At 40.3% G+C, this 25,709-nt stretch overlaps 1 protein-coding gene across 2 annotated transcripts in view; it reads left to right on the plus strand.

Annotated features, from left to right (window-relative positions):
* slim (scruin like at the midline) overlaps positions 1–25,709 on the plus strand; it is a 197,920-nt gene that overhangs the window by 22,737 nt on the left and 149,474 nt on the right. For both annotated transcript variants that reach the window (XM_090369140.1, XM_090369141.1), the window contains exon 3: positions 7,934–8,018. In XM_090369140.1, the coding sequence (XP_090225266.1) occupies positions 7,934–8,018 (85 nt within the window). The remainder of the gene's footprint in view (positions 1–7,933; positions 8,019–25,709) is intronic.

Here is a 25,709-nt window from a genome sequence, read left to right on the forward strand (position 1 = left end):
CGGATAGATGTGCGGAAATTTGCCTTTGGCCAGCGGGTGGTTGGTTGATGGAACCGACTTCCATCACTTGTTGTTGAAGTTGATAGCCTAAACAAATTTAAGGCTCAACTGGACAGGTATTTTGAGCGAACGGAGGGGTGAAATGGGAGTGCTATGTTTTTTTTTTTTTGGCTGATGCTGAATAAGCTTGCTTTCTTGCATCATATGCCTCTAATGCTAATGCCAATGCTAATTCCAAATGTGGTCTTACAATTGCCCTGAACGGTGGGACTATGACCTCGATATCTCTACATGATAATCTTTGATAGGACACCATGCTTTTCTGGTGCTTGTTTACACTGCTTAGAGAACTTTGTCTACTTGTATTATAACCCTCAGTTTCCTTTCTTCCTTCGCTGTTTTTAATTCAACCCCACCAAGTGTATAATTTATGTTGTGGTTGTTATTCTCCAAGTGTAAGAGTGGGTGGCAGTACAATGTGTTAAGGGATGATAAAGGAGACATCTTCTATCAGGGAAAGATCATTAGATCAGGTACTATGCTTGGTGCATGCTGTTTGACAGCCTGTTTAACAGTCATTAATATGCAGTACTGCATTGCTGATGCCACAGAGATCACAACAAAGACTCCTCCAAAAACTGCTGTTAACCAGATCCCGGATACTACTGTGTGCCCTGCAAAATTAAATTTAAGAAAGAAGAGGTAAGCGTGGAATGTAAAAAGTTTAAAAGAAGTCAAGATGGATATGGTGATCAATGAAATGGATCGGTATAAAATTGACATTTTAGGAGCCACCAAAGTCATGTGGACAGGACAAGGTCATTTCAAAAGTGGAAATGGGTTTTTGCTTGTTTTTTGTGGAAGTGACCAAGTAAAAGAACACTGTGTTGCTGTCATTTTGAATAATGAATGTTTGAGGTCTCTTCTTGGATACAATCCTACTAATAGTAGAATGATGATGGTTAGACTTCAGAGCCAGCCTCACAGTTATAGTTGCTTATGCACCGACATCAACATCCACAGATATGTACGTTTATTATGAAAATCTCCAATCAGCTGTTGATCTTGTCCCAAAAAAAGATGTTTTGATACTCACGGGTGATTTTAATGCAAAAGTAGGCAAGACAGTTTCTTCTAGTCCGGAAGTGGTAGGTTTGATCTTGGCACTAGAAATGAATGGGGTGAAAGTTTAATCAAATTTTGTCATCTGAACAGTCTTGTTATATGTGACACCTGCTTTCAGCAGCACCCTAGAAGGCTCTACACGTGGAAATCTCCTGATCATAAAACTAGGAATCAGATTGATTACATCCTTATGCAGCAAAGGTGGCATTCCAGTGTAATCGCAGCAAAAACACTTACTGGAGCAGATTGTGGCGGTGATCATCATGAATAAGGTTTTCCCTAGACGACTGGATGTAGAAAATATTCCAAACAATTATATACTTGAAACAGGCAGTCATTTTCAAGCACTATTAGAACTAGATGACGATATGCTGCCTGAGGAAATGTGGGAAAATACAAAAAGCATTATTAAGGATTTAGCAAATAAATACATTAGAGAAAGGTCAAAGATCAGGAAGCTATGGATTACAGAAGCCACTTTTAAACTTATTGAACAGAGGACCAAAAAAGCTCGGGTGTACAAGGAAACAAAGAGTATCAGGAACTAAGCAAAGTCATCAAGTGCTGTTTAAGCCAGGACAAACAGGATTATATTAATCAAAAGTGTAAAGAAATCGAATACCGCAACAAACAAAACAACACTAAGAAGATGTATGACATTTTTTAAGTACTTAAGACAAAAGTTCCTTAGAAAACTTAATGTAATTAAGGACTCCAAGGGGGAAATTTTAACAGTGGAGAATGTAGTTAAAGGAAGATGGAAAGAGTACTGTGAACAGCTCTTCAGAGCACCTGCTGACACTAATGATCTGCCACCCCCTTTTCAAGAATGTGATCATGAACCAGTTCCACTGAAGGAAGAAGTCGAAAAAACCATCAGAGAACTGACGTAGTAGTAGTAGTAGTGGCATGTGATGCAAGAAAGCAAGTGTATGAGCTTATGCAGCATCAGCCAAAAAAAAAAAAAAAAAAAAATCACACCATTCCCTCCAAATGCCTGTCCAGTTCCTCCTTAAATTTATTCAACCTATCAACTTCCACAACGACAGATGGAAGTTTGTTCCAGCAATTAACCACCCGCTGGCTAAAGGCAAATTTCCACACATCTATTCTACATCTGCCTTTTCTTAATTTGAATTATTATGCCCCCTTAGGTTCGTAATTTGAACAAGTGGAAGGATCCCATCAGAATTCAGCGTGCTCAACCCATTCAAGGCCTTATACACCTCAATCAGATCACTGCGAGGTGCCTAGTCTCCAGCCACTGCAATTTGCAGAACTTAAGCCTCTCATTGTAAGAGGATCCCTTCATTCCCCTCACTAATCTTGTTGCCCTTCTCTGTACACGCTCAAGTAAATCTGCATCATTCCTAAAATGAGGCCTCCAGACCTGTACGCAGTACTCAAGGCGTGGCCTGACCATTGCCTTATACAGAGGGACAATCACTTCCTTTTCCCTGCTAGCAAAATTCCTATGTATCATTGACAAAATCTCATGACCTGCCCTTGCAGCCTGTCTGCATTGCTCAGAAAACTTCATATCTGACTACACAATTACTTCCAGGTCTTTTTCATTTTCTACCACCTTAAGTGTAGTACAACACAGTTGATACGTTTCTCTGGGGTTACTTCTACCCATATGCAGTACTTTGCATTTGTCAAGGTTAAAATTCAGTTGCCACTTTAGCATTAGCATTAGCAGAGGCATTTGATGCAAGAAAGCAAGCTTATGCAGCATCAGCCAAAAAAAAAAAAAAAAAACCACTCCCACATCACTCCTCTGTTCATTCAAAATACCTGTCCAGCTGAGCCTTAAACTTATTTAGGCTATCAACTTCCACGACAAGGGATGGAAGTCTATTCCACCAACCAACCACTCGCTGACTAAAGGCAAATTTCCGCACGTCTATCCTACATCTGTCTTTCCTCAATTTGAATTTATGCCCTCTCAGGTGATTATTCTGAGCGAGAGGAAGAATCCCATCAGCATTGAGCATGCTCAAACCATTCAATGCTTTATACACCTCTATCAGATCACCTCGCTGGTGCCTAGTCTCCAGACACTGTAATTTGCAAATCTTAAGCCTTTCTTCGTAAGAGCACCCCTTTGTTCCATTCACTAATCTTGTTGCCCTTCTCTGTACTCGTCCAGTAGCTCTACATCCTTCTTGAAATGAGGCCTCCAGACCTGTATACAGTACTCTAGGTGTGGCCTGACCATTGCCTTATACAAGGGAATAATCACCTCCTTATCCCTGCTAGAAAAATTCCTATATATCATTGACAATACACCATGAGCTACTCTTGCAGCCCGTCTGCACTGCTCAGAGAACTTCATATCTGCCTGCACAACCACCCCCAAGTCCCTTTCATTCTCTACCACTGTCAGTGTAATACCACAGAGTTGATACGTTGCTCTGGGGTTGCTGTTTCCCATGTGTAGTACTTTACATTTGTCAATGTTAAACTTCATTTGCCACCTCTCAGCCCATCTGCTCAACCTTTCCAGATCCTGTTGCAGCAGCATAGTGTCAGTAGTGTCCTTGACAACCCTGCCTACCTTTGTATCGTCTGCAAACTTCAACATTAAGCTTGATATACCATCATCAATATCATTTATAAATACAGAAAACAATAATGGACCCAACACTGAACCCTGAGGGACTCCACTAATAACATTAGTCCACGACGAGCAGTGTCCATTGATTACCACTCTCTGTCTTCTCCCCCTCACCCACCCCTTTACCCACAGCAGCAATTTGCCTCCAATGTTACACTGCTCCAATTTGTGCAGCAGTCTTCCATGTGCAACAGTATCAAAAGGCTTTCTAAGATCCAAGTATATAATATCAAAGTTATTCCCTGCATCCAGTTCCTTTGTGACTGCATCATAGTATCCAATCAAATTGGTCAGGCAAGACTTCCCCTTAACAAAACCATGCTGTGTCTGAGCTATAACTGAAGTCTTGTCTAAATGATCCTGCAGTGCTTCTTTAACTAGTGCCTCCATTAATTTTCCTGGAACAGAAGTTAAACTCACAGGTCTATAATTGCTTGTGTCAGCTTTTGATCCTCCTTTGTGAATTGGGGTCACATTTGCACATCTCCAGTCTATGGGTACGTCTCCTGAGTCCAAGGAAGCTCTCATAATTATGGCTAAGGGTTTGCTTACTTCCTTTGCTGCCTCCTTTAATATAACTGGATAGATCCCATCCACCCCAGGTGCCTTTCTTGTGTTTATCTTCAACAATTTCTCCTCCACTTTACTCTCAGTTATTACAAGATTCTCTAGCTTAGCCCATCTTACCACTTCTTAGCCCATCTGCCCAAATTATCTAGATCCTGTTGCAGTAGCACACAGCCATTACTGTCATTAACAACCATGCCAACCTTTGTATCATCTGCAAACTTCGACATTAAGCCTGATATACCTTCATCAATATCATTGATAAACATACAAAACAACAGTGGACCTAACACCGAACTCTGTGGGACTCCACTAATAACATTAGTCCACGAAGAGCAGCAACCATTGATTACCACCCTCTGCCTTCTCCCACTTAACCATCCTTTTGTCCATTGTAGCAACTTACCCTTAATACCATTCTGCTCCAATTTGTACAATAGTCTTCCATGTGCAACAGTGTCAAAAGCTTTCCTGAAATCCAAATATATGATATCAAAATTATTTTTTGCATCCAGTTCCTTTGTAACCACATCATAATATCCTATCAAATTTGTCAGACAAGACTTTCCCTTAACAAACCCATGCTGTGTCTGAATTATTGCTGCAGTCTTATCTAGATGATCCTGCAATGCATCTTTAACCAGTCACTCCATTATTTTACCCGGAACAGAAATTAAACTAACTGGTCTCTAATTACTTGTGTCATCCTTCGATCCCCCCTTGTAAATTGGGGATACATTTGCACATCTCCAGTCCGTGGGAACCTCCCCTGAGTCCAAGGATGCTCTCATAATTATGGCTAAGGGTTTGCTTAGTTGCTTTTCCGCCTCCTTTAATATAACTGGATAGATCCTATCCACCCCAGGTGCTTTTCTTATGCTTAACTTCAACAATTTCTCCTCCACTTTGCTTTCAGTTATTACAAAATCATTAAATATCCTGCTACAATTTGATAACCTTCTGCCAATTTCAAACCTTGATAATTCCTCATGTGTGAATGTAGATGCAAAATACTCATTCAGTTTGTTTGCTATCTGAGCAGGATCATCAACATTCGAACCATCGATGTCAAGTGGACCAATCAGATTCAACCCCTTCCTTTTAGAGTTTATATAAGTAAAGAAATCCTTGCTGTTTTCTTAGCATCTTTTGCCATGGATTTCTCGTAATCTGCCTTCGCCTGCCTAACCTCCTTTATGACCTGATTACAGACTAGGTTATATCTGCCCTAGGCTTCTGAGTCGCTTAATAATTTATATGCATCCCATGCATTTTTCTTCTCTGTTACGAGTCTCATTAGTTCATTTGTCAAACATTTAGGCCTAAACCTTGAACAATATTTCTTAATAGGTATGAAACTTTTAGTAGCATGCACGATTAATTTCTTGAATGCTTCCCACTTAGAATTTACTGTTGGTAACATCGTCAGTTGATCCCACTGTACAGAATTTAAAAACTGTCGGAGGCCACTGTTTTTAAATTCTTTACAGGAGACGTGTGGCAAGTCACCTGGAATTGATGAAATTCCAGGAGAATTGATTAAAGCTACAGTTGTGAAGGGTGCCAAGTTTTTTCATAAAATGATTGTAAAAATTTGGCTAATGGGACGGTGGCTATCAGATTGGAAGAAATCAATTTTCATTCCCTTACCAAAAAAAAGGAGATCTGAAAATTTGCTCAAATTACAGGACTATTAGCCTAATTTCTTATGGTAACAAGATTCTTCTTAAAATCACATTAAACAGAATCTCAAGAAAACTTGAAGTAGAAATGCCAGAAAAATAAGCAGGTTTTAAAGGTGCAGAGGAACCAGAGATCAGATCTTAAGTCTACGACTGTTTATTGAAAAATGCAAAGAATTCAATGTTCCAGTCGTTTTGTGTTTTATAGATTATGCAAAAGCATTTGATTGTGTTTAACATGGGAAACTATTTGAAATGATGACCACATAATTCAGCTGACTTAATCAGCTGAATTATGTGGTTTCCCAATCCACACAATTCAGCTGATTTAGCTACTTCCGGTTCCTGGTACACCAGGAACTGTGAGAACAAACATGGAAAACATGGACTTTTTCACAATAGGTAACGGTGTCAGGCAGGGCTGTATTTTGTCACCTCACCTTTTTAATCTTTATTCCAAAGATATCATACATGAAGCTTTGGAAGTTTAGAGATTGGTATCAAAATTGGAGGACTGAAGATAAACAACCTTTGTTATGCAGATGATACTATGCTAATTTGCAATTCTAAGTATCATCTTAAACAAACTCTGAGGCGAGTATGTGAAGTAAGTAAGAAAAAAAGGATTGTTTCTGAATATGTGTGAAACTAAAATGATGGTGATTGGTGATAATCTTGGTTCCAGTAAAGTGAAGGTTAATGGGCAAGATATCGAAGAAGTTGATGAATTTGATTACTTAGGGTCAAGAATAAACAAACATAGTGACTGCTCAAATGATGTAAAGAAACAACAGGCAATTGCTAAAACATTGGTCACTGATCTGACAAAATTATGGAGAGATCAAGATCTGCCCCAAAAGACCAAACAGAATCATTGATTCGTTAATTTTTACAGTTGCCACTTATGGATGTGAAGGATGGAATCTGAAAAGAGTTGATAGGAAAAAAATTGAGGCATTTGAAATGTAGTTTTACAGGAGAATACTGCGTATTTCTTACTTGGATCGAAGAACAAATGAGTGGGTATTGAATAAAATTGGCAGGCATAAAATTCTGCATAGCATCAACAAAAGAAAACTCAAGTTTTTTGGTTATATAGTAAGAAGGGAAAACTTTCTGCTGAAGAATATAATAAAGGAAAAATCAAGGGGAAGAGGTGCAGAGGAAGACCTGCAACTAGGTGGAAGGATGGGATCAGTGAACTTCTGGGCATTGCACTTTGCGATGCCACTCGTAGAGCACATGATCGATGCAATTGGAAGAATTTGTTGGTGGCCACAACAGCTCCTCAGGGAGCTATGTGACTGGAAGAAGCAGCAGCAGCATTGCTTATTGCATAAGCAATGCAGTACTCACACTGTATGTTATGTATGCTGTCTGTATCTCTGGGTCCGGATCATTGGTATGACCCCTAATGATGCTGTCTGCATCATTTGGGTCATACCACATTCAAAAAAAGGCTGCAACAAACTCAAGGTGCCAGAGTTCTAGACAGGACATGTGTTTTGTACAATCAGAGCTGAGGTAGCAGCCAGGAGTAATAATAGCAACATATAATCCCTACTATTCTTCCTATTAACACCTTTGCCCCTGCTCATGTGTGAAATGAGCAGGAGCAAAGGTGTTAATAGAAAGGGGGCAGGGTTTTATGAGTTGCTTTATTTAATTGATTTATGTAATTTAATTAATATTTATTTTTTAAATTTGTTTATTTTTTTGGGATTGCAGAGTACCTTTTAGTAAGATTAGCAGGAGTTTTCTTTTTTAAATTCAAGTATTACCATGTGCAGGACAAAGGGACTTTTGCTTCCCTGATAGGAGATGCTTTCTCTATCATTCCCTAAAACTTCGCCCCCTCCTCTACCTGCATTATAGCTACCTGTAAATGCACATATTGTAAAGCATTTCATTTTATTAATTTAAACATTTATATTTTCAGTTATGGAAATTTAATGTAGCTTCTCACACATGGACCAAATTGAAGACATCAGGTTTTACTCCTGAGGAGTTAGCATCACATGCAGGTAAGAAATTATGAGGACTGGTACGAACGTAATGCCTTCTAATTTTTTACTTTCAAATGTGGCGCCATAGATCATTTTGCGTGTCACAATACTGAGTGGTGCTGTGATTGGTCTCGTGAGTACAGTATACAGATAGTTCAAAATGGTGGATGTTACCAATATACGTATCAAGCAAAGAGGGGTGATTGAATTTCTTACCAAGGAAGAAGTTATGCCTATCGAAATCCATATGCACCTCAAAAATGTTTATGGTGACAGTACTGTAGATCTGAGTAGTTAGATGTTTTGTAAGACACTTTGAGTGTAGAGTGTATTTATTGTCAAGCAGCACCACGGTTTTGCCCCATCTCCACATTGCTTTCATTGTAGGTGTACCAGTTTGCTGGAAAGGCCAGAGATTTAAAAGTGTGTGGATAGTGTATGTGCGTAGTGTTGTGTATTATTGTTCTTCTGGCCTTTTAGCCACTGGACCCCCTACTGAGGCTCAACATTACAAGCACACTCAGCCCCATGGAGGCAGAGCAGGTACCCAGTAGTTTAGAATAATATTACATTGGCAGGCCCTGCCACCTAGTTTCCTGAGATTTCAGTGGCTAGGACTTAAAAAAAAAAAAAAAAAAAAAAAAAAGCCATAGGGGAATGCTGAAGTTGGGAAAGCCAAAAACTGGTGATCGCAGTTAATTTTGACATGTCTAAATTTAGTCATGTGAGGCATTCACTTGCATATAGGTAGAGTGTGGGAGACGAAGAGTTGGGGGGGGGGGGAGACAGAAGTATGGGGATGTTAGCGAAGGCGACCCTAATCAGTCAGTGAGGCAGGCCCCATTCCTCACCAGAAGAAGTGGGTGGCAGACAGGGGAGACAGAACTCCTCTCATCTTTAGTGGTCCCTGTAACCCTGGAGTAGTTACAAGTACCATGCAAGGGGGTGCGATACAAACTGCCAGATGGTGCTGGCAGCAAAGCTGCAGGTTGGCAAGTTCAGTGCAGAATCCAAATCAGGTAAGTGTCTATCCGGTGAAGACATTGTTCCTGGCACACAGGTCGCATCCAGGTTGTACTGTCAGTTTTGTTGCCAGGCTTGGTTTTGTCGTGGGTGGATGTATACCTACGACAAAAGATTTTTCTTCGGTTCCTACTGAAGAAACATTCAACATCAGAATTATGTCTCAGTTGTGCGGGAAGGTTTTTCATCTCTCGAAGAGATTGTGGGCGAATATCTTGAAGGCATTGTAGTGCCTTTCATCACTCGGGATGTGATGTTCCTGGTCTAGCAGCAGGTAACATTTTGTTATTAGTTGACATCTGAGACCTTTGTATAGTTCACATCTGGATACATTAGGTGCTCTCAGCTTTCAGGGAGTCCACAGTGACAGTGGGTTGTTAGTGATGCCTAGGATAGAGAATTTCTTCCTAATGGGTCTGTGTTTCATCACTCGGGATGTGATGTTCCTGGTCTAGCAGCAGGTAACATATTTTTGTTATTAGTTGACATCTGAGACCTTTGTATAGTTCACATCTGGATACATTAGGTGCTCTCAGCTTTCAGGGAGTCCACAGTGACAGTGGGTTGCTAGTGATGCCTAGGGATAGAGAATTTCTTCCTAATGGGTCTGTGTTCCATTAGCAGGAAGGTAGCATGTAGACCTGGGAAAAACCATTGGTGACTTTGGGTAGGTCCTTTCGACATTGGGTATGAATTTCCTGGTGATGTTTCCCTTGTGAAATTGGTCCAGCGGTCCTGCCATATCTATATGAGGTGAGTATCAAGTTGCCTTTTCTCCATCGTGAGGGTGTTTGTTGGGTCCGTGGTATAGGCAAGGCAGGTTACTGTTCTACCTTTTGTGAGGTTATACACTACGCCTGTCTGGACAACCTCCAGGTCATGGGGAAGGGCACTGGCCAGAACCTGTAGGGCATGTATGCTGACCATGCAGCATCCCCCCCCCCGGATATAGTCAGCAGTATGGAGTATCATATCAAGTTTCTTTCTGTTCATTGCCGTTATTGCTTTGTGGTACCATATGCCAGAGGCATAGCTGATGATTGGCATAAAGGCAGCCTTATAGAGCAAGGACAGTGTGCAGCATTTAATGCCCCAGTCTCTTCGGGTGATTCTATTGACCATGGCCATGTATCGGATCTTCATTTGGATGTATTTTTTTAAAGGAGTGAATGTCAGGTTTCTATCCAGGACAATCCTCAGGTGCTTTATATGTTCTGTTAGGCAGATTGTTGTTCTCTGTATTTTTATTTGTGGGGGCCTCCTAATATTTAGGTTCCCTTCTAGTTTTTGTTGATGATACGTGAAGGAAGTTATGGTTTGCCCATTCCTGTAGGGTGGTGAGGGCTCTGTTGGCCATTGCTTCTAGTTATTGTCGAGAGTCCGCTGTGAGGGTGAGTACCAAATCATTGGCATATGTCTGTGACTGTACATTTTAAAGATTGTAGTTTATGAATTCATCTGGGAGGGGCCCCAGGATGGAGCCGTGGGGGTATCCTCTGTGGACCTGTTGTGAGACCTGGCTGTAGGGAGTTCTTGCTATGATTTTCCTCAGAGAAAGGTAGCTTTGGATGCAGTCAAAGGTTCTTGGGGAGGTTGGTGGTGTGGAGTCTGCCGAGGACGCTTGACTCACCAGAGTCAGTCGAACGCCCCGGAAAAGTCAATGGAGATGACTTAAAAGTATTTTTTATCCATGTTTCGTGCAGCTGTGATGATCACTTGCAGAGCAGCCTTTGTGGAATCCATATGGGTTTGGAGAATTGAAGTTTGGCTTAGTTATAATGGTGTTCAATACATTGATGGATGAGGTGTTCCAATAGCTTGCTAAGCACAGTAAGGAGAGTATTAGGCCTGTAGGAATTTGTCTGGTCTTATGCTATGGTTTTGTTTGTGTTTTTGATGATCAGTGTGACGTTTGCTGTTTTTCAGTCCATCGGTAATTGGCCTGTTTGTAGGTAGTGCTTAAAGAGCCACAGGACAGGTTGTGGGGTATATTCTATTGTCTTCTTGATCATTTCAGGTTCAAGAAGGTCTAGGCCTGGGGATTTCCTTGTTCTGATTTTAGAGGAAGCTGTGTTGAGCTCCTCCAAAGTGAAGGGTGGTTCCAGTTTTTTTTTTTTTTTTTTTTTATGAGAACCCCAAACACGAAAGGTATCAAAACCTATAGTACTTAGTACCGTGCATGGGTTGAAGGAAAAGTATGGGGAGAGGGGGATGCCGGAAACTTTGCTCTAGAGACTAAACATGGCTTTCACCACTTCAAGCCTCCAATAAGCAAAGTGGTGGTATGTCACCGGTTGATGAAAGTCATCTACCACCTGTCTCATTTTCTGCTTGCAGTTGCATCTGCCTTTGGGTACCTGGTATTACCTGGGTTTTGAAGATGGTGTCTAGGATGTTATTGACTGAATGTGCCAGGTGGTGGTCATATTTCCTTGGGGAGTTTGGTTGATGACACTACCTTGCCTCTTGGGAGTTTATTTGTTGTAATTCTATATACTGTTCCCCATGGGTCAGTGTATAGAATGTCTTGGGAGGAGCTCGTCACCATGGTGATGAGCTCCTCCCAGGACTGCTGTTTTCTTTTTCTTGTAAGCGCAGTATATTGATTATGAGTTTCCCTCTACTGTTGCCGTAGTACACCTACCTCCCTCTCCGGCCAAGTCTGCTGCACATGTCGAAATCTCCTCCGTTTTTGCTTCACATTTTGTCACAGATTGCATAGCTCCTGGTTTCACCAGGGTACTGCCCTTGGCTTGGGATTCTTCTTCCTAATGGCTATGTTGCTGGTGGTTATGGCATTTGTAATTTTCCTTTGGTGGTAGTCCAGGTTGTGTAGATTTGTAATATCTTCTGGGGGTCCTGAAAGAGGGTCACCAGAGTTTCTCTGAACAGCTCTCAATTTGCTTTGGCTATAGCATATCTTTGGGTCATTAGTTGCACCATAGGTTGATGTGCAAGGGATGCTGTTATCCTACAGGTATTCACTCTATGGTCAGATGTTGTCCAGTCTTCGTGCACGTTCCAGTCTGTGATGTAACCAGCGAGGGGTCTTGTAGCCAGAGTCACGTTGATCCAGGATTCCCAGAGGGTGCTCGAGAATATTGCCAGGTGGTTGGGCTGGTTGAGTACGGTGAGGTGTGAATTGATAAGGAATTTCTCTAGGCGTTGGCCATTGCTTGTTCCATGTCGGTCTCGTGTCTCACTGTGCCACAGTCCAGAGCAACTAATTCCTGTGGCAATTAGTATCACTTTGTATGCCTGGGGGATAGCTCCTGACTTTTTTGTTGTGAGTGTATGACTCCTCAAGGAGCAGGACATCCAGGTTCTCTTCTTCTTCTTCTGCCTTTAGCTTAATCTGCTCAACTACAGCTTGGGCCTGCTATGCATTGATTTGTAGGATTTTAAGCTCTTTTGTGTTGCGTCTATTAGGTAGTGGGTTTTTATGTGGGTTTGGTATGCACTCTTCACCTTTTGGTAACAGTTTAAGAGTGGAGAAAGTGACATTGTTGACAAGCCCCGAAGTAGCTGGCCAGTAATGTTAGTGACAACAGACAAAAGAGCCGGATCGACACACTGATCAAAGAGAACTGCTGCATCATGAAATGCAAATTGTGCAATGGCAGTAGGTGTAGGAAAACCTGCAAACCTGCTGTGATAACCATCATGAAGGAACTAAGCTGAAACAAGGTTTGTGTCCGGTGGGTACGAAAATGTTGACACATGAGCACAATGAACCCTGGAAAGTCATCTGAACAGAACTTCTCCCATGCTGCGAGAGTGAAGGAGAGGTTTTTTTCTTTAATGCATAGTCACAGGTGACGAAACCTGGGTCCACCATTGTGTTCCTGAAACAAAGCAATAGTCGGAGTGGCACCATGAAAATTCACCCCACAAGAAGTTTAAAAGACAGCCTTCTGTCGGTAAAGTCATGGTGACAGTGTTTGGGACAAAGATTGGGGCTTGCTTGTGGACTTCTTGGAGTGTGGCACCACAATCAACTCGGATCAATACGTGGAAACATTTTTGACCAGATGAAAACCTTAATGAGGTTCTTCTTCTCTTTGACAATGCAGGATCCCACACCAGTATGTGCACGATGGAGGCCATTGCAAAACCTGACCAGACTGTTCTTCCTCATCCCTCTCATAGCCTGGATCTTGCAGCTTCTGACTGTCACTTCATTGGCCTACTGTGAAGGATGCACTCTGTGGATCTCATTTTGTGGACAATGACCAGCTCAGGACTTTTATAGGATTGGAATACAGCATCTGACTCAGATGGCTGAAGTGCATAGAAAATGATGGTAACTTTGTGGAAAAATAGCAGTGTGTTTACTGATGATTGAGGATTAATTGATGTAAAAGGCATAGTTGTAGGAATTAAATTTTCTGAGAAAAAAAATAGGACGCATTACTTTTGTACCACTCCTACCTTCATTCTATTTTTATTTGCGGTAAATATACTTTGCTTAATGTGGTTGAACTCCTCTGTAATGAATGTTCCTATAACAAAGTTTTCTCTATAGCAGAATTTTTTGGTGAACTTTGGATTTTGAATAACATTAGAATTTTACCTCTGTATAACAAAATGATAAATTATATTCTGTGCAGCAATGTTTTCAAAGGAACCTTGTTCAGCACTTTCTTATTGCAGAAGGTAGGTATTCTAAGTATAATCAAATCCAGTTAGAACTGCTCTTTTATTTTATGTCTGCACAAATCTGAAATTTACCAGTTTCAGATTTGTGCTCCTAAACTTGCTCAGCAGGACATATCGAAATTGATGATAATTACAGCACTGGCAGAGAACATGGGCCAGTCCGCCACCTCACCACATCCATGCATGCATGGGTGGGTGGGTGGGTTTATCTGTAAGGCTCAGGGAGCAAAGTTTTCCATTGAGGGAGCAATGTCCAGTGACCAGGAAAAGAACATACAGATTGGGGGAGAGCCAAGGTCGCAACTTTAGGTTGATGGTATTCACGTCAGGGATGAACTTCTTGGGGACCAGTCCTTTATTGGAGGTCATCCACCTCCTGCCAAATGGAACACAGCTTCTTGAGGGCAATCTTTTTCTCTCAGATCAACAGAAAATTCAGACTTGAGCAGGAATTATCCTGCAAATGCAGTATCTGAGTCTGCAGTTGATCACCTCCAGGTCGAGTGGCAAGGTGCCAGTGATAACCTTGAGGGCCAGAGTAGTCACTGTCTTGCAGGCCCTGGTAATGGCAAAAATAATCAGCCTCTGGTTGGTTCCAAGTTGAGCATGATTACAGTCAATGCTTTGTTGTACCAAATGTCAGCCCCATAGTACACAATCAGGACAAGCACACATGAGTAGAGAATGGCAATGGACCTGCCTTTGAGACCCCAGCTGGGCTGTTGGATCTGACCACACAAGAAGGTAAGCCAATATATTTTTTGACTTTTCAGGATAAAAGGCACCTGAGCGATGATCTGATTGGGGTATTTACGGCTTTGAATGGATTGAGCAATCTCAATGTCATTCTTCCTTTTGCTTAAGACTACACATGTGACGGGGCATAAATTCAAATTGAGGAAGGATGATTGCAGGATATGTGTGTGTTAGTTAAGTAGCTGAAATATCATTTGGCCAGGTAGAGGTGATAGGATAGGCATGGAGTGCAGCAGCAAAGAAGTCCCAGTTTGCTGTTAGCTGAGTCAACAGGGGGAGAGACCACCATCACTGCAGCTGTAGGCAAGAGCATGATGATCACTTGTTGTCTATGCGGTCTGTGTGATCCAGTCCAAGAATTTCCCTTCAATTTTGGAGGTGTGGCTGGGATAATGTTGACATTGCTTTCTGCACCAATTTTAGAGAATGTAGTTTACTGATTCAGATGGTTGAGAATAACGTGGTTACTGGCAAGAGTGAAGCCTCTAGAAGACCCCCCCCCCCCACACACACACATTGCCAACCTGGGCCTTGCAGGAACTCTGCCACAGTAGGGAGCGAACAGTTAGAGTTGAGTCCAAAGATGATTTTTTTGTGGGCTATTGAGTTGAATACAGACCACAGAGTTTTACACAGGACATTAATCTTTGTGACAGCAATTGTCGGGTTCTGAACAACAACAACAATATCAGTCCAAGTAGTGGCCACACAGGCTTCAACCACCATATTAGCAATGGGGGTAAGACCCTGCCCTGATAAGTATAGGACTCTTGTACCAGGAGCACATCAATGTTGTCCTCTTTGAGCTTTGGGTGGGTTTTGTAGACCACTGTTCTGGAGCACTGGGAATTAAAGGTGGGCAAATTTAAACTCGTGGCTGGAGTTGCATTTATTGCTGGGTTCCATAGCTGGTTCTGCCAAGGAGCCCAGCCATAAATGCTACTCCATAGCTGGTTCTGCTCTTGGCTGTTTCAGTAGCTTTAGATAGACCAGTCATTTAGCGACATGGATGGATCACTGGGGCTCTTTGCAGTTGGTACAGTACAGTACAATGGTCTGTCTGTTGGGCAATCCGTGAAACCCCTTTTGACACAATGCTCACACATAAAAGGCTTTTGTGGACAGGTCAGAGATGTTTGACTGGCACATCAAGACCAGAACATGTTCCCTGAACCACAGTCTGCCTTAAGGAAGACTGTCTTGGGTCTGTAGAATGGACCAAATCCTAGGCAAAACCTCACTGACCCTGTTCATTGTGCTGGAGTTCCTGCTCTTGGTGTTGAATTTGAAGATTATTGCCAATTTAGTCAACTCTTGCATGGTAAGAGGTTCTTATCAAGGAGATCCTCAAGAAGCCCTTGGGGGTCTCACCCCTTCGACTTTTCAGCACAGAGCCCTGCACTCTGGGTGGAGGAATCATCCAAAATACAATCCATGTCCAGCTTGGAGGCTGTCTCAGTGATAACCCCATTGTTCCTGATTTTCCTCATGGCCTTGATCTTAATTCACTTCAGTGATGGTTTAAGCTGAGAGGTGATCTTTTGTTTCACAGCATTACTGCTAAGGAGTTTGTTATCATCCGTGGCTCGGAGAATAACCAAATTGGCTTGTGGTTTGGGCATGGGGTGCAATGTCATCAGTAGGTGGTTGATTCCTGCATGCTTCAGCAAAAGATTGAGTGTGCCACAGCACACTCTGTCTCATAGCTTTTCATTTTCGATGTGAAGGTTGAACCAGCATCTTTTCCATAAGGAACCAAGACTTGATGACATGTGCCCCTGATCCGAACCATGGCATGGAGTTCTCCAGCTGGGACTGCAGCGTATAAGTTTTATCTGTGGCAACTCAGACCAAGCATTCATTTAGTGACTGCTGTCAGAGGGAGAGTCACTCTTAGCTGAGGGTGGCTTTTTGCAGCCTCTTCTTGAACACAGGGCCAGGATTCTGTTAAGGGAGTCTCCATTTAGGTCCATTTGGGAAAGTTCAATTCTTCTTACTCAGGTTAGTGGCGAATCAAAGAGAGAGCCAGCGCTCTGCGCATGAAGTTCATCAGATATCGTGATTTTAGAGATGGGGTGCAATCACATTCTCTGGAGAGGGTTGTTTGACAGAAATTCAAAAAATTGAGCCAATCAGATTAGTGGATATGGGCTATTCTATGAGGCCATGGCAGTGAGGGAAAACAGGTCACAACAGCACTAAGAGTCTTGGGCAACTAACACATGGGGGTTTCCCAGGGCTAAAGATCCTAAGAGTTGTCCAAATCACAGGCTTCAAAGATGGGGAGAGGGTATCCCACAATGAGTCTGTATTTCTCAGGGAACGTCATGTCAGCCTTTACAGTTGCCTCTAGATCTCTTTCATTCTTCCAACATGTCCATTTATAATCATTCTTTGTCTTCTGCCACTCAGTTCCTTTATCTGTAGCAGTAACTTGTCTCCAGTGTCACACTGCTACAATTTGTACAGCAATCTTTCATTTGGAAGTGTCAAAAGCTTTAATTAAATCTAAGTATGTAATGTCTAAATTATTTTTTGCATCCGGTTCCTTTGTTACTACATCACAGTAGTTAATTGGATTGATGAGAAAAGATCTCCCCTTAAATCCATGCTATGATTTTAGTATAACTGCATTCCTGTAAACCTCATTATTATTAATATATATAGGAAACAATAATGGGCCAGCACTGAACACTGAGGGACTCCACTAATAACACTAATCCAAGAAGTAACACTGTCCGTTAAAAACAATTCTCAGTCTTCTCACCCTCAACCATTCTTTTATCTAGAGCAGTAACCTGCCCTTAATGCCACATTGCTCCAATTTGTATAGCAGGCTTTTATGCACGACAATATTAAAAGCTTTCCCGAAATCCAAGTATATTATATCAAAATTATTTTTTGCATACAGTTCCTTTGTTGTTACATTATAGTATCCAATCAGATTGATCAGATAAAACCACCCCTTAACAAATCCATGCAGTGACTGCAGTATAATTCTAGATAGGAATGCAGTATAATTGCATTCCTATCTAGATGATTTTGCATTACTTCTTTAATCAGTGACTCCATTATTTTCCCTAGAATAGAAGTCTAGTTTATAGGTAAGTAGTTATTCACTTCATTCTTTGATCCCCCTTTGTGAATTGAAGTGTCAAAAGTGAATTCTTAGAAAATTGAAAACATATTTATTTATTAGCAATCTATAGGAACCTGCCCTGAATTCAAGAATGCTTGAATTGCATAATTTTGACCAGCGGTTTACTTACCTTTTTTTCTGCTGCTTTTCATATAATTGTGGGAATTCTTTCTGTCCCAGATCTTGTTTGGGTAAGTTTTCAACTTACCCTGATTACTGTCAGGTAACCACCCTGCCAACCTTTTTATCATCTGTAAACTTGATTAAGCTTGATATTCCTTCATTAATATTGTTAATAAATATCGTAAACAGCAAGGGGCTGAGTGCTGAATTCTTAGAAATTTCACTGACAACAGTAGTCCAAGAAAAGCAGTGCCCATCGATAATCACTCTTTGTCTTTTCAGCTACTGATAATGGATAATGAATGCCATTCCTTTATCCATATCAGTAGCTTACCCCTAATCCCACACACTGTTCCAATTTGTACAGCACTCTAATGTGAAACAGTGTCAAAATCTTTTCTGAAATCTAAATACTGCTGTCAAAATTAAAATTATTTTTTTGCATGCAGTTCCTTTGTTATTCTAATGCTATAGATAAAGAAATGATTGTCGCTAAATTGGAACAGCTGGTCATCCTTGAAAACTGACATGTAGTGCTCACAATACCGGTCAAAATCTCAATACCAGTATTTCGGTATTTTAATGTATGAAACCGGGATACCGGTATGCCACAAAAAAAAAAAAAAAAAAAAAATATTTTTCTCAATAAATTTTGATGACAATTAAGTGCAATAAAGTAAAAAAAAACAAGTAATTACTTGAATTCATGTTTCAAATCAAACATTTATTACAATAACTATTCTAACAAAAAATTATTAAACATACAGTTATTCTAAAAACAAAAAAATATACATATTGAAACTGCAAATTTGGTTATGTCTAAGCATCCACACTACATGTCCGAATAAAGTGAGCTCTTAAGAAACATAAGCAATCAAAGTGTTATCATTTAAACTGGATCTAATTTTGGTACATGTTTAATTAGCGGCAGGAAATGTCCTTTTGGATTCTGTGCTGGTTGGTGCTATTGTATTGAGATAGCCGTAGACAAGTTGCAGTTTGTCCCCTCCCCTTATTCCCTCATCTTCAAAAAATCTTATTTTCTTTTTGACTCTTTATGGCACTATATCTTTATTAATGAAAGAAAGGGGCTGACGTTTAAGCTTGGTAAGAAAACGAAATCTAAGATGTGGGGGTTTTATATTTATTTATTTATTAATTTTTATTTCCCTGTACCTTAGTATTGCCATCACTGGCCATTGTTATGATTTTCGTACTGCAGCTTCCCTCAAGGCCCACAAGCTACCTGACTGCGTTAAAAAAACAGAATTTGCAGGAGCTGAGAGATATTCCCATAGTTTCTGATGAGCAATGACACAAATATTGTAAAACAAAAGTCATTTATCATACAAAACTACTTAAAAGTATATACATAACTGGTATTCATTTACATCTAATCTCTTGATTTTTCTCATTTAATCTGTTAATGCATGCTATCATTTTCATAAAATTTCCTTCAGTTAACCATATCAACTCTCTCTACAGCTGCAAAATCTAAACTAATTCAATCTTAATCACTTCCTCATATTTCTCTTAATCAGCAATATCAGTTCTCTTCACAACAGAAATCTATAAGTCGCTAATTTAATACTAACAATTCCATGTAATCTCTCTTAATTTAGCAATATCAATTTTCTTTACAACTTCAACAATAAACCAACTCAATACTTAACATTTCCTTATTTTTTGTAATTTCTTCAACTTCAACCTTAGTTGAAAACTAAGGTTGAAGTTGAAGTACTGGAAGTGTCGTACTGGAAATGGTACTTATCTAAGTACCATTTCCAGTACAACACAGTTCAGAGGACTTACTTTCCTTCTCTTTCATGGTGGGATTCCTTTGTGCAGATTCCTTCCATGGAGTGCGGTGATGTCTCTCTCTCCCTAGTTGAACTGTGCATCTCTGTTGTATAGCTCTTCCAGTACTCTCTTATTTTGGAAACAGTTCTCTGTTAATACTGTAAGAAATAACCACAGCAGTAGTAGAAGCCAGGGCAATATCTGACTGGCTTGTTATTCAACTTTCGGATTAACTTCTAGCACAGGAACGTGCCCGTCGGAGCTCTTCACTATTTAGCTGGACACTCCCAGAACTACCACTGCAAGTCTGCAACCCCTCCGAACAACAACCACAAACCCCTCTTTGGCACAAGCGCCTTGCAGTATTTATTTCCTTCTCATTTATTTATTTATTCAGTTGATTGCAAGTTACAATCGCCCCCTGTACTACTTTTTTATATGCAAACTTATTGTTGTTGTTATTATTTGGTTTTTAGGAGCATTAGCAACTAAGGCCATATTGCTCCGGGGATATGCGGTGGTCATTTCCTGACCTTTCCGCATCATCCGTATTTGGTGGTCACGGGCTCGAACCCCGGTCTAATCAAGAAGCGTGTGCTACGCACTGCTGCTCCTGCCCACCTGGCTACGGAGGCGCCATGCAAGCTTATGTATCTCCCCCTATCTAATTTAAATCAGACCCAATCACAGCAGTTTATTCTTTAAACTTGCTCTTCTTCCTTTGGTGGGGAAAAACAGAATATTTTTCCCACACAATGAAACACTTTCATCTTTTTCCTCAAGATCACCTGTTCACATTACCTTTGAACTGCTTGATACCGACACCCTTTCCTAAAATGCACTGTGTTGCATCCTCAAGTAGCGGTGTAATATAGAAATTAAACTATTGTTCAGAAGCTTTTAATTTTAACCCTTTGGCACCTGCCATACTTGTTCACCGTATTCCTTAATTGCACTACCAGGCCTACTCCCACTAATGGAAATAGTTCCATAATTAGCATTAGCATTAGTAGAGGCATTTGATGCAAGAAAGCAAGCTTATGCAGCATCAGCCAAAAAAAAAAATAAAATAAAATAAATAAATAAATAAATAAAAAATAACCACTTCCACTTCACCCCTCTGTTCATTCGAAATACCTGTCCAGCTGAGCCTTAAACTTATTTAGGCTATCAACTTCCACGACAATGGATGGAAGTCTGTTCCACCATCCAACCACCCGCTGGCTAAAGGCAAATTTCCTCACGTCTATCCTACATCTGTCTTTCCTCAATTTGAATTTATGCCCTCCCAGGTGATTACTCTGATCAAGAGGAAGAATCCCATCAGCATTGATCATGCTCAAACCATTCAAGGCTTTATACACCTCTATCAGATCACCTCGCTGGTGCCTAGTCCCCAGACACTGTAATTTGCAAAACTTAAGCCTTTTTTCGTAAGAGCACCCCTTTGTTCCATTCACCAATCTTGTTGCCCTTCTGTAATGATGTTTTCATTATTCTTTACTTAAATGCACACTATACTTACTAAGAGAAATATATTTGTAACATTTTATGTCTTACAGTTTCATGACATTTTCAGGTTTCCGTTGCATTTGTACTGTGTATAACAATCCCTCATTTGCAAATTCAGCAGTATTAATACTTTATTGTTGTCGATTTTATAACTTTTATGGGAATAAATTGTGGATAATTATTTTTTAAATTAGTACTGAAAAACCAGTATTTTTGTATCAATACCGGTATTTCAAATCCCGAAAGAAAATTACCTGGATCCCGGAATCTTGGTATTATAAGCCTTTCTGACGTGTGACTATAAATTTTGTAGAATGAAGTGAAATTAGCAGTGGATCTGTTTGCATCATAACACAAATTCTGCACATTTATAAGGTGGTAGCCTGATGGGATTCAAGATTGTTGGCACATCCCCAAATGCTCTGCAAGAGGGTTCTGCAGTTGTTGGAGTCTTGTAGAGAGAATGTTGATGATTATTTTGACTGAATTGTGACAATGGATAAATACTGGGTATGTTGCCAAGGATCGATTGTTTGCCAACAGGGTCATGTCAGTTTTCTGGGACTCTATTTCTTGCAGATTACCTCCTGAGGTGACTGATGAGGAGGTAATTAATGTAGTGCATGCTTCTCAAAGTGAAGAGTTCTATTGAAATGGCTGGAAAGAGCTTATTCACAGATGGGGAAAAATGGGTAGCTCTGGAAGTGGAAGTAGGAAGAAAAATCGTTTTGCAAAATTTACGTTAAATTCTTTTAATTGTTTTCACTTGAGTTTTAACCGTGTTCAATTGATTTTTTTTAAATTCAGTTGTTTTCAATTTAATTTTTGCTGTAATGTAATACCATATTTCTTCGATTCTAAGATGCATTAGTATAGGCATACGATGCAAGAAAGCAAGCTTATGCAGCATCAGCCAAAAAAAAAAAAAAAAAAAATCCCTCCCATTTCATCCCCTCCGTTCGTTCCAAACGCCTATCCAGCTCAGCCTTAAATTTATTTAGGCTATCAACTTCCACAACAAAAGATGGAAGTCTGTTCTACTTGCTGGCTAATGGCAAATTTCCACACATCTATTCTACAACTGTCTTTCTTCAGTTTGAAACTGTGCCCTCGCAGGTTCTTTATCTGAGCAAGAGGAAGAATCCCATCAGCATTCAGCTTGCCCAACCCATTCAAGGCTTTATACACCTCGATCACATCATCTCTCCGGTGGCGCCTCCGTAGCCAGGTGGGAAGGAGCGGCAGTGCGTAGAACACGCTTCTTGATTAGACCGGGGTTCGAGCCCGTCACCACCAAATACGGAGGATGCGGAAAGGTCAGGGAATGACCACCGCATATCCCGGAGCAATATGGCCTTAGTTGCTAATGCTCCTAAAAACCAAATAACAAACAACAACAAACATCTCTCCGGTGCCGCAGTTTGCAGAACTTAAGACTTTCTTGGTAATAGCACCTCTTTGTTCCCCTCACCAATCTTGTTGACCTTCTTTGTATTCGTTCTAGCAACTCTACATCCTTCCTAAAATGAGACCTCCAGACCTGTACACAGTACTCTAGATGTGGCCTCACCATTGTCTTGTATAATGGGATAATCACCTCCCTGTCACTGCTAGCAAAATTCCTATATATCATTGACTCGCCACCAAATACGGAGGATGCGGAAAGGTCAGGGAATGACCACCACATATTCCCAGAACAATATGGCCTTAGTTGCTAATGCTCCCGAAAACCAAATAACAGACATATCATTGACAAGACTCCATGACCTGCCTTGTCACTGCTCAGCAAACTTCATATTTGACTGCACAGTTACTTCCAGGTCTTTTTCACTTCCCTGAGTGTAGTACTACACAGGTGGCACGTTTCTGTTTGATTATTGCTACCCACATACAGTACTTTGTCAATGTTAAACTTCAGTTGCCACTACTCAGTCCATTTGCCCAACTTATCTAGATCAGGTTGGAGTAGCATACTGTCTTTACTGTCACTAACACAACCCTGCCAACCTTTGTATCATCTGATGAAAACTTCGACATTAAACCTTATATACCTTCAGCAATATCATTGATATATGATACAACGTATACTGCGAAGTAGATAGCGTAAGGTTTAACGAAAAACTAGATAGCAAGTATAGTAATATCAATTAATCAATAAAATTTGCTAATCTTATTAAATTTCATTGTCAATTAAATTGTACTTTTTAAACTAAATACATATAATCACCTAGTTTTTACAAACGTAACATTATAAATTAATACATATAACTTGACAGAAGATAAAGTGGTCGTATAATGTAACTCGGAGATAATATTTGATACTGAAATACACATATATAGTGTTATAACTGCATTGGGATATACGTCTAGGGTTATATTTTGTATTGGAATTTTATTTGAAATTGAATAGAAATCATGACTCAGACTAGAGCAGCAAAGCTAAAGGCTCAAACTAATGGGAGTGCTGTAGCTCAGGAGAGAACTGGGGGGGGGGGTTGTCCTCTGAATCACAACCTTTTGAAATGCACTGCTTGTCTGATTTTTGTGGAGCAATCAGGAATGGGACGTGATATTGCCTAGGGGAATGTCTTTGTGTGCGCTGATGTAAGGAGTGTGAGGAAATCAGGCACCGATTCAACATTGTTATGGGCCTATATGAGAGCTTGAAGGACAGGGTGGTTGCCCTTTAAGGATTTAAATTGAGGGCCCATTAAGCTCTCAGCTGCCAACATCAATGCCAGAGCTTGCACTTGAACATCACACAACACAGCGGCAACCACCAAGCCAGAATGTGCTATTCCCAAAGGAACTAGTTGTTATCAGTGTTTCTATTGTCAGGGAAATGGGGAACATATTGTGCAAAAAGGATAGGAGGAACAGGACCAGGGTATTTTTGCCAGGGACAAAGATTGATGTTGTAGAGCAGATATCATGTTTTATGGGCACAAAAGCGATATTGCTGTATACATGTTGGCACCAATGATATTAAGAGTAGGAGACTGGCAGAATTACTTAACCAGAACGGGTCAATATTGAAAAAAAGCTGTGAGTTAGAGTTGAATTTAAAGTGTCTGCAATTCTGCCCAGACACGATAGGAGGGAGTATATGATGAGAGCCTTGTTGATCAATTCAGCCCTGGAGATATTGTGCAAGGCACAAGGGGTAGAATATTTCTCAGCTTGGTCTGTGCTTGTAACAAGAGAGACTGCTTCTACAGGGATGGGATACACTTAAATAGAAAGGGTGCAAGAATATTTGCTGATGCTATCGAGGCAGAGTTAGGTGGGTCGGAAAACTGCTAGTTTGGGGAGTACAGACTAATAGATTAACAGTAGCCGCTGCCAGAGTGAAAGTGATTCTTGCACTGCTTCTGTTAAAATGTACAGCATCCTGGAAAACAGTGTGCAGGGATTCCAGAAACTGATGGGAGTTGTTGCAGAACAAGTAAATACATTGGCTGTGGTAGGGTAGCTAAGAACAGGAGCATGTATACTTATATGTACACCAATGCTAGGAGTTTGAAAAATCGTTAAACGTTTAATGTAAAATTAAATTAAAATATATACAGATTTTGTACAATATTTTTGTAAATAATATACATACAATTGTGCTATGCATATTATGACTTTATCTTAAGAAAAATACATACAGTAATCACTTATTTTCTTCTGCACCTTCTTCCGGCTGATAATTTTGTTTTCAACATTTGTTTGGAGTGAAGAAACCATTGAAAGTCCTTCAGTATCTTCTTCAGCAGCGGAAAACATTTTTAAACGATTGATTTGTATGAGCGCTTCTTCTATTTTCATCGGTGGTTCGTTGTTAATACGTTCTTCGACAAAATGACCTCCTTCCATTTCTTCATCCTCATGAGGAACTTCTTGAAAAATATCGATGATAATGTCGTTGATAATCTAGAGCACCATCTTCTGTAGTGAGGTTCGAGTCTATATCTTTGTAGCCAGGGTCACTTGTAGCGGAAGTATCGTACATTATCAATAGATGTTGAAATTCTTGTTCTTCTTGGTGCTCCACATTGCTGTTCACAACTTCAATTTTTGCGTTTGAGAAGCCAGACTTTACAAAACAGTTCATGACAGTTTGTTTTCTAATTGCGTTTACTGAAGAGGAAATCCATTGAATCGCATCTAGGATGCTGATTTTCTTTGCAAGGTCACTTGCACATGTTACATCGTTCATGTTTGCAATGAGTTGTCTTAAAACACGTTTTCTGTAGTGAAGTTTAAAATTTTTTATTATCCCTTGATCCAAGGGCTGACACTCTGCAGATGTGTTTGGTGGCAGAAAAACGATCTGAATGTTGGACAATTCAATGTGCGGGTGAGATGCAGCATTATCCATGAAAAGAATAATTTTTCTGTTTTGACGAATCATGTTTTGGTTAAAGTGACTTATCCATTCGCTCATGATATCTCGTGCCATCCATGCTTTTTTATTAGACTTCCAGTCAACATTCAAGATTCAACTTTATGCCTTTGAAACAACAAGGATTTTGTGGTTTTCCTATAACAAGATGTTGTTCAAAGTCTTCCAGCATTTTTATACACAATAGTACAGTTAAGCGTTCCTTAGAAATTTTTCCGCCCTGGCACTTTTCGTTTTTTAGACTCATTGTTTTTTCAGGAAGAGCTTTAAAAAACAACCATGTTTCGTCACAGTTGTAAATATCCTTAGC

This window comes from Mastigoproctus giganteus, chromosome 2 (assembly GCF_048544385.1).
Source record: "Mastigoproctus giganteus isolate SK-2022 chromosome 2, ASM4854438v1, whole genome shotgun sequence".
NCBI lineage: Eukaryota > Metazoa > Arthropoda > Arachnida > Uropygi > Thelyphonidae > Mastigoproctus > Mastigoproctus giganteus.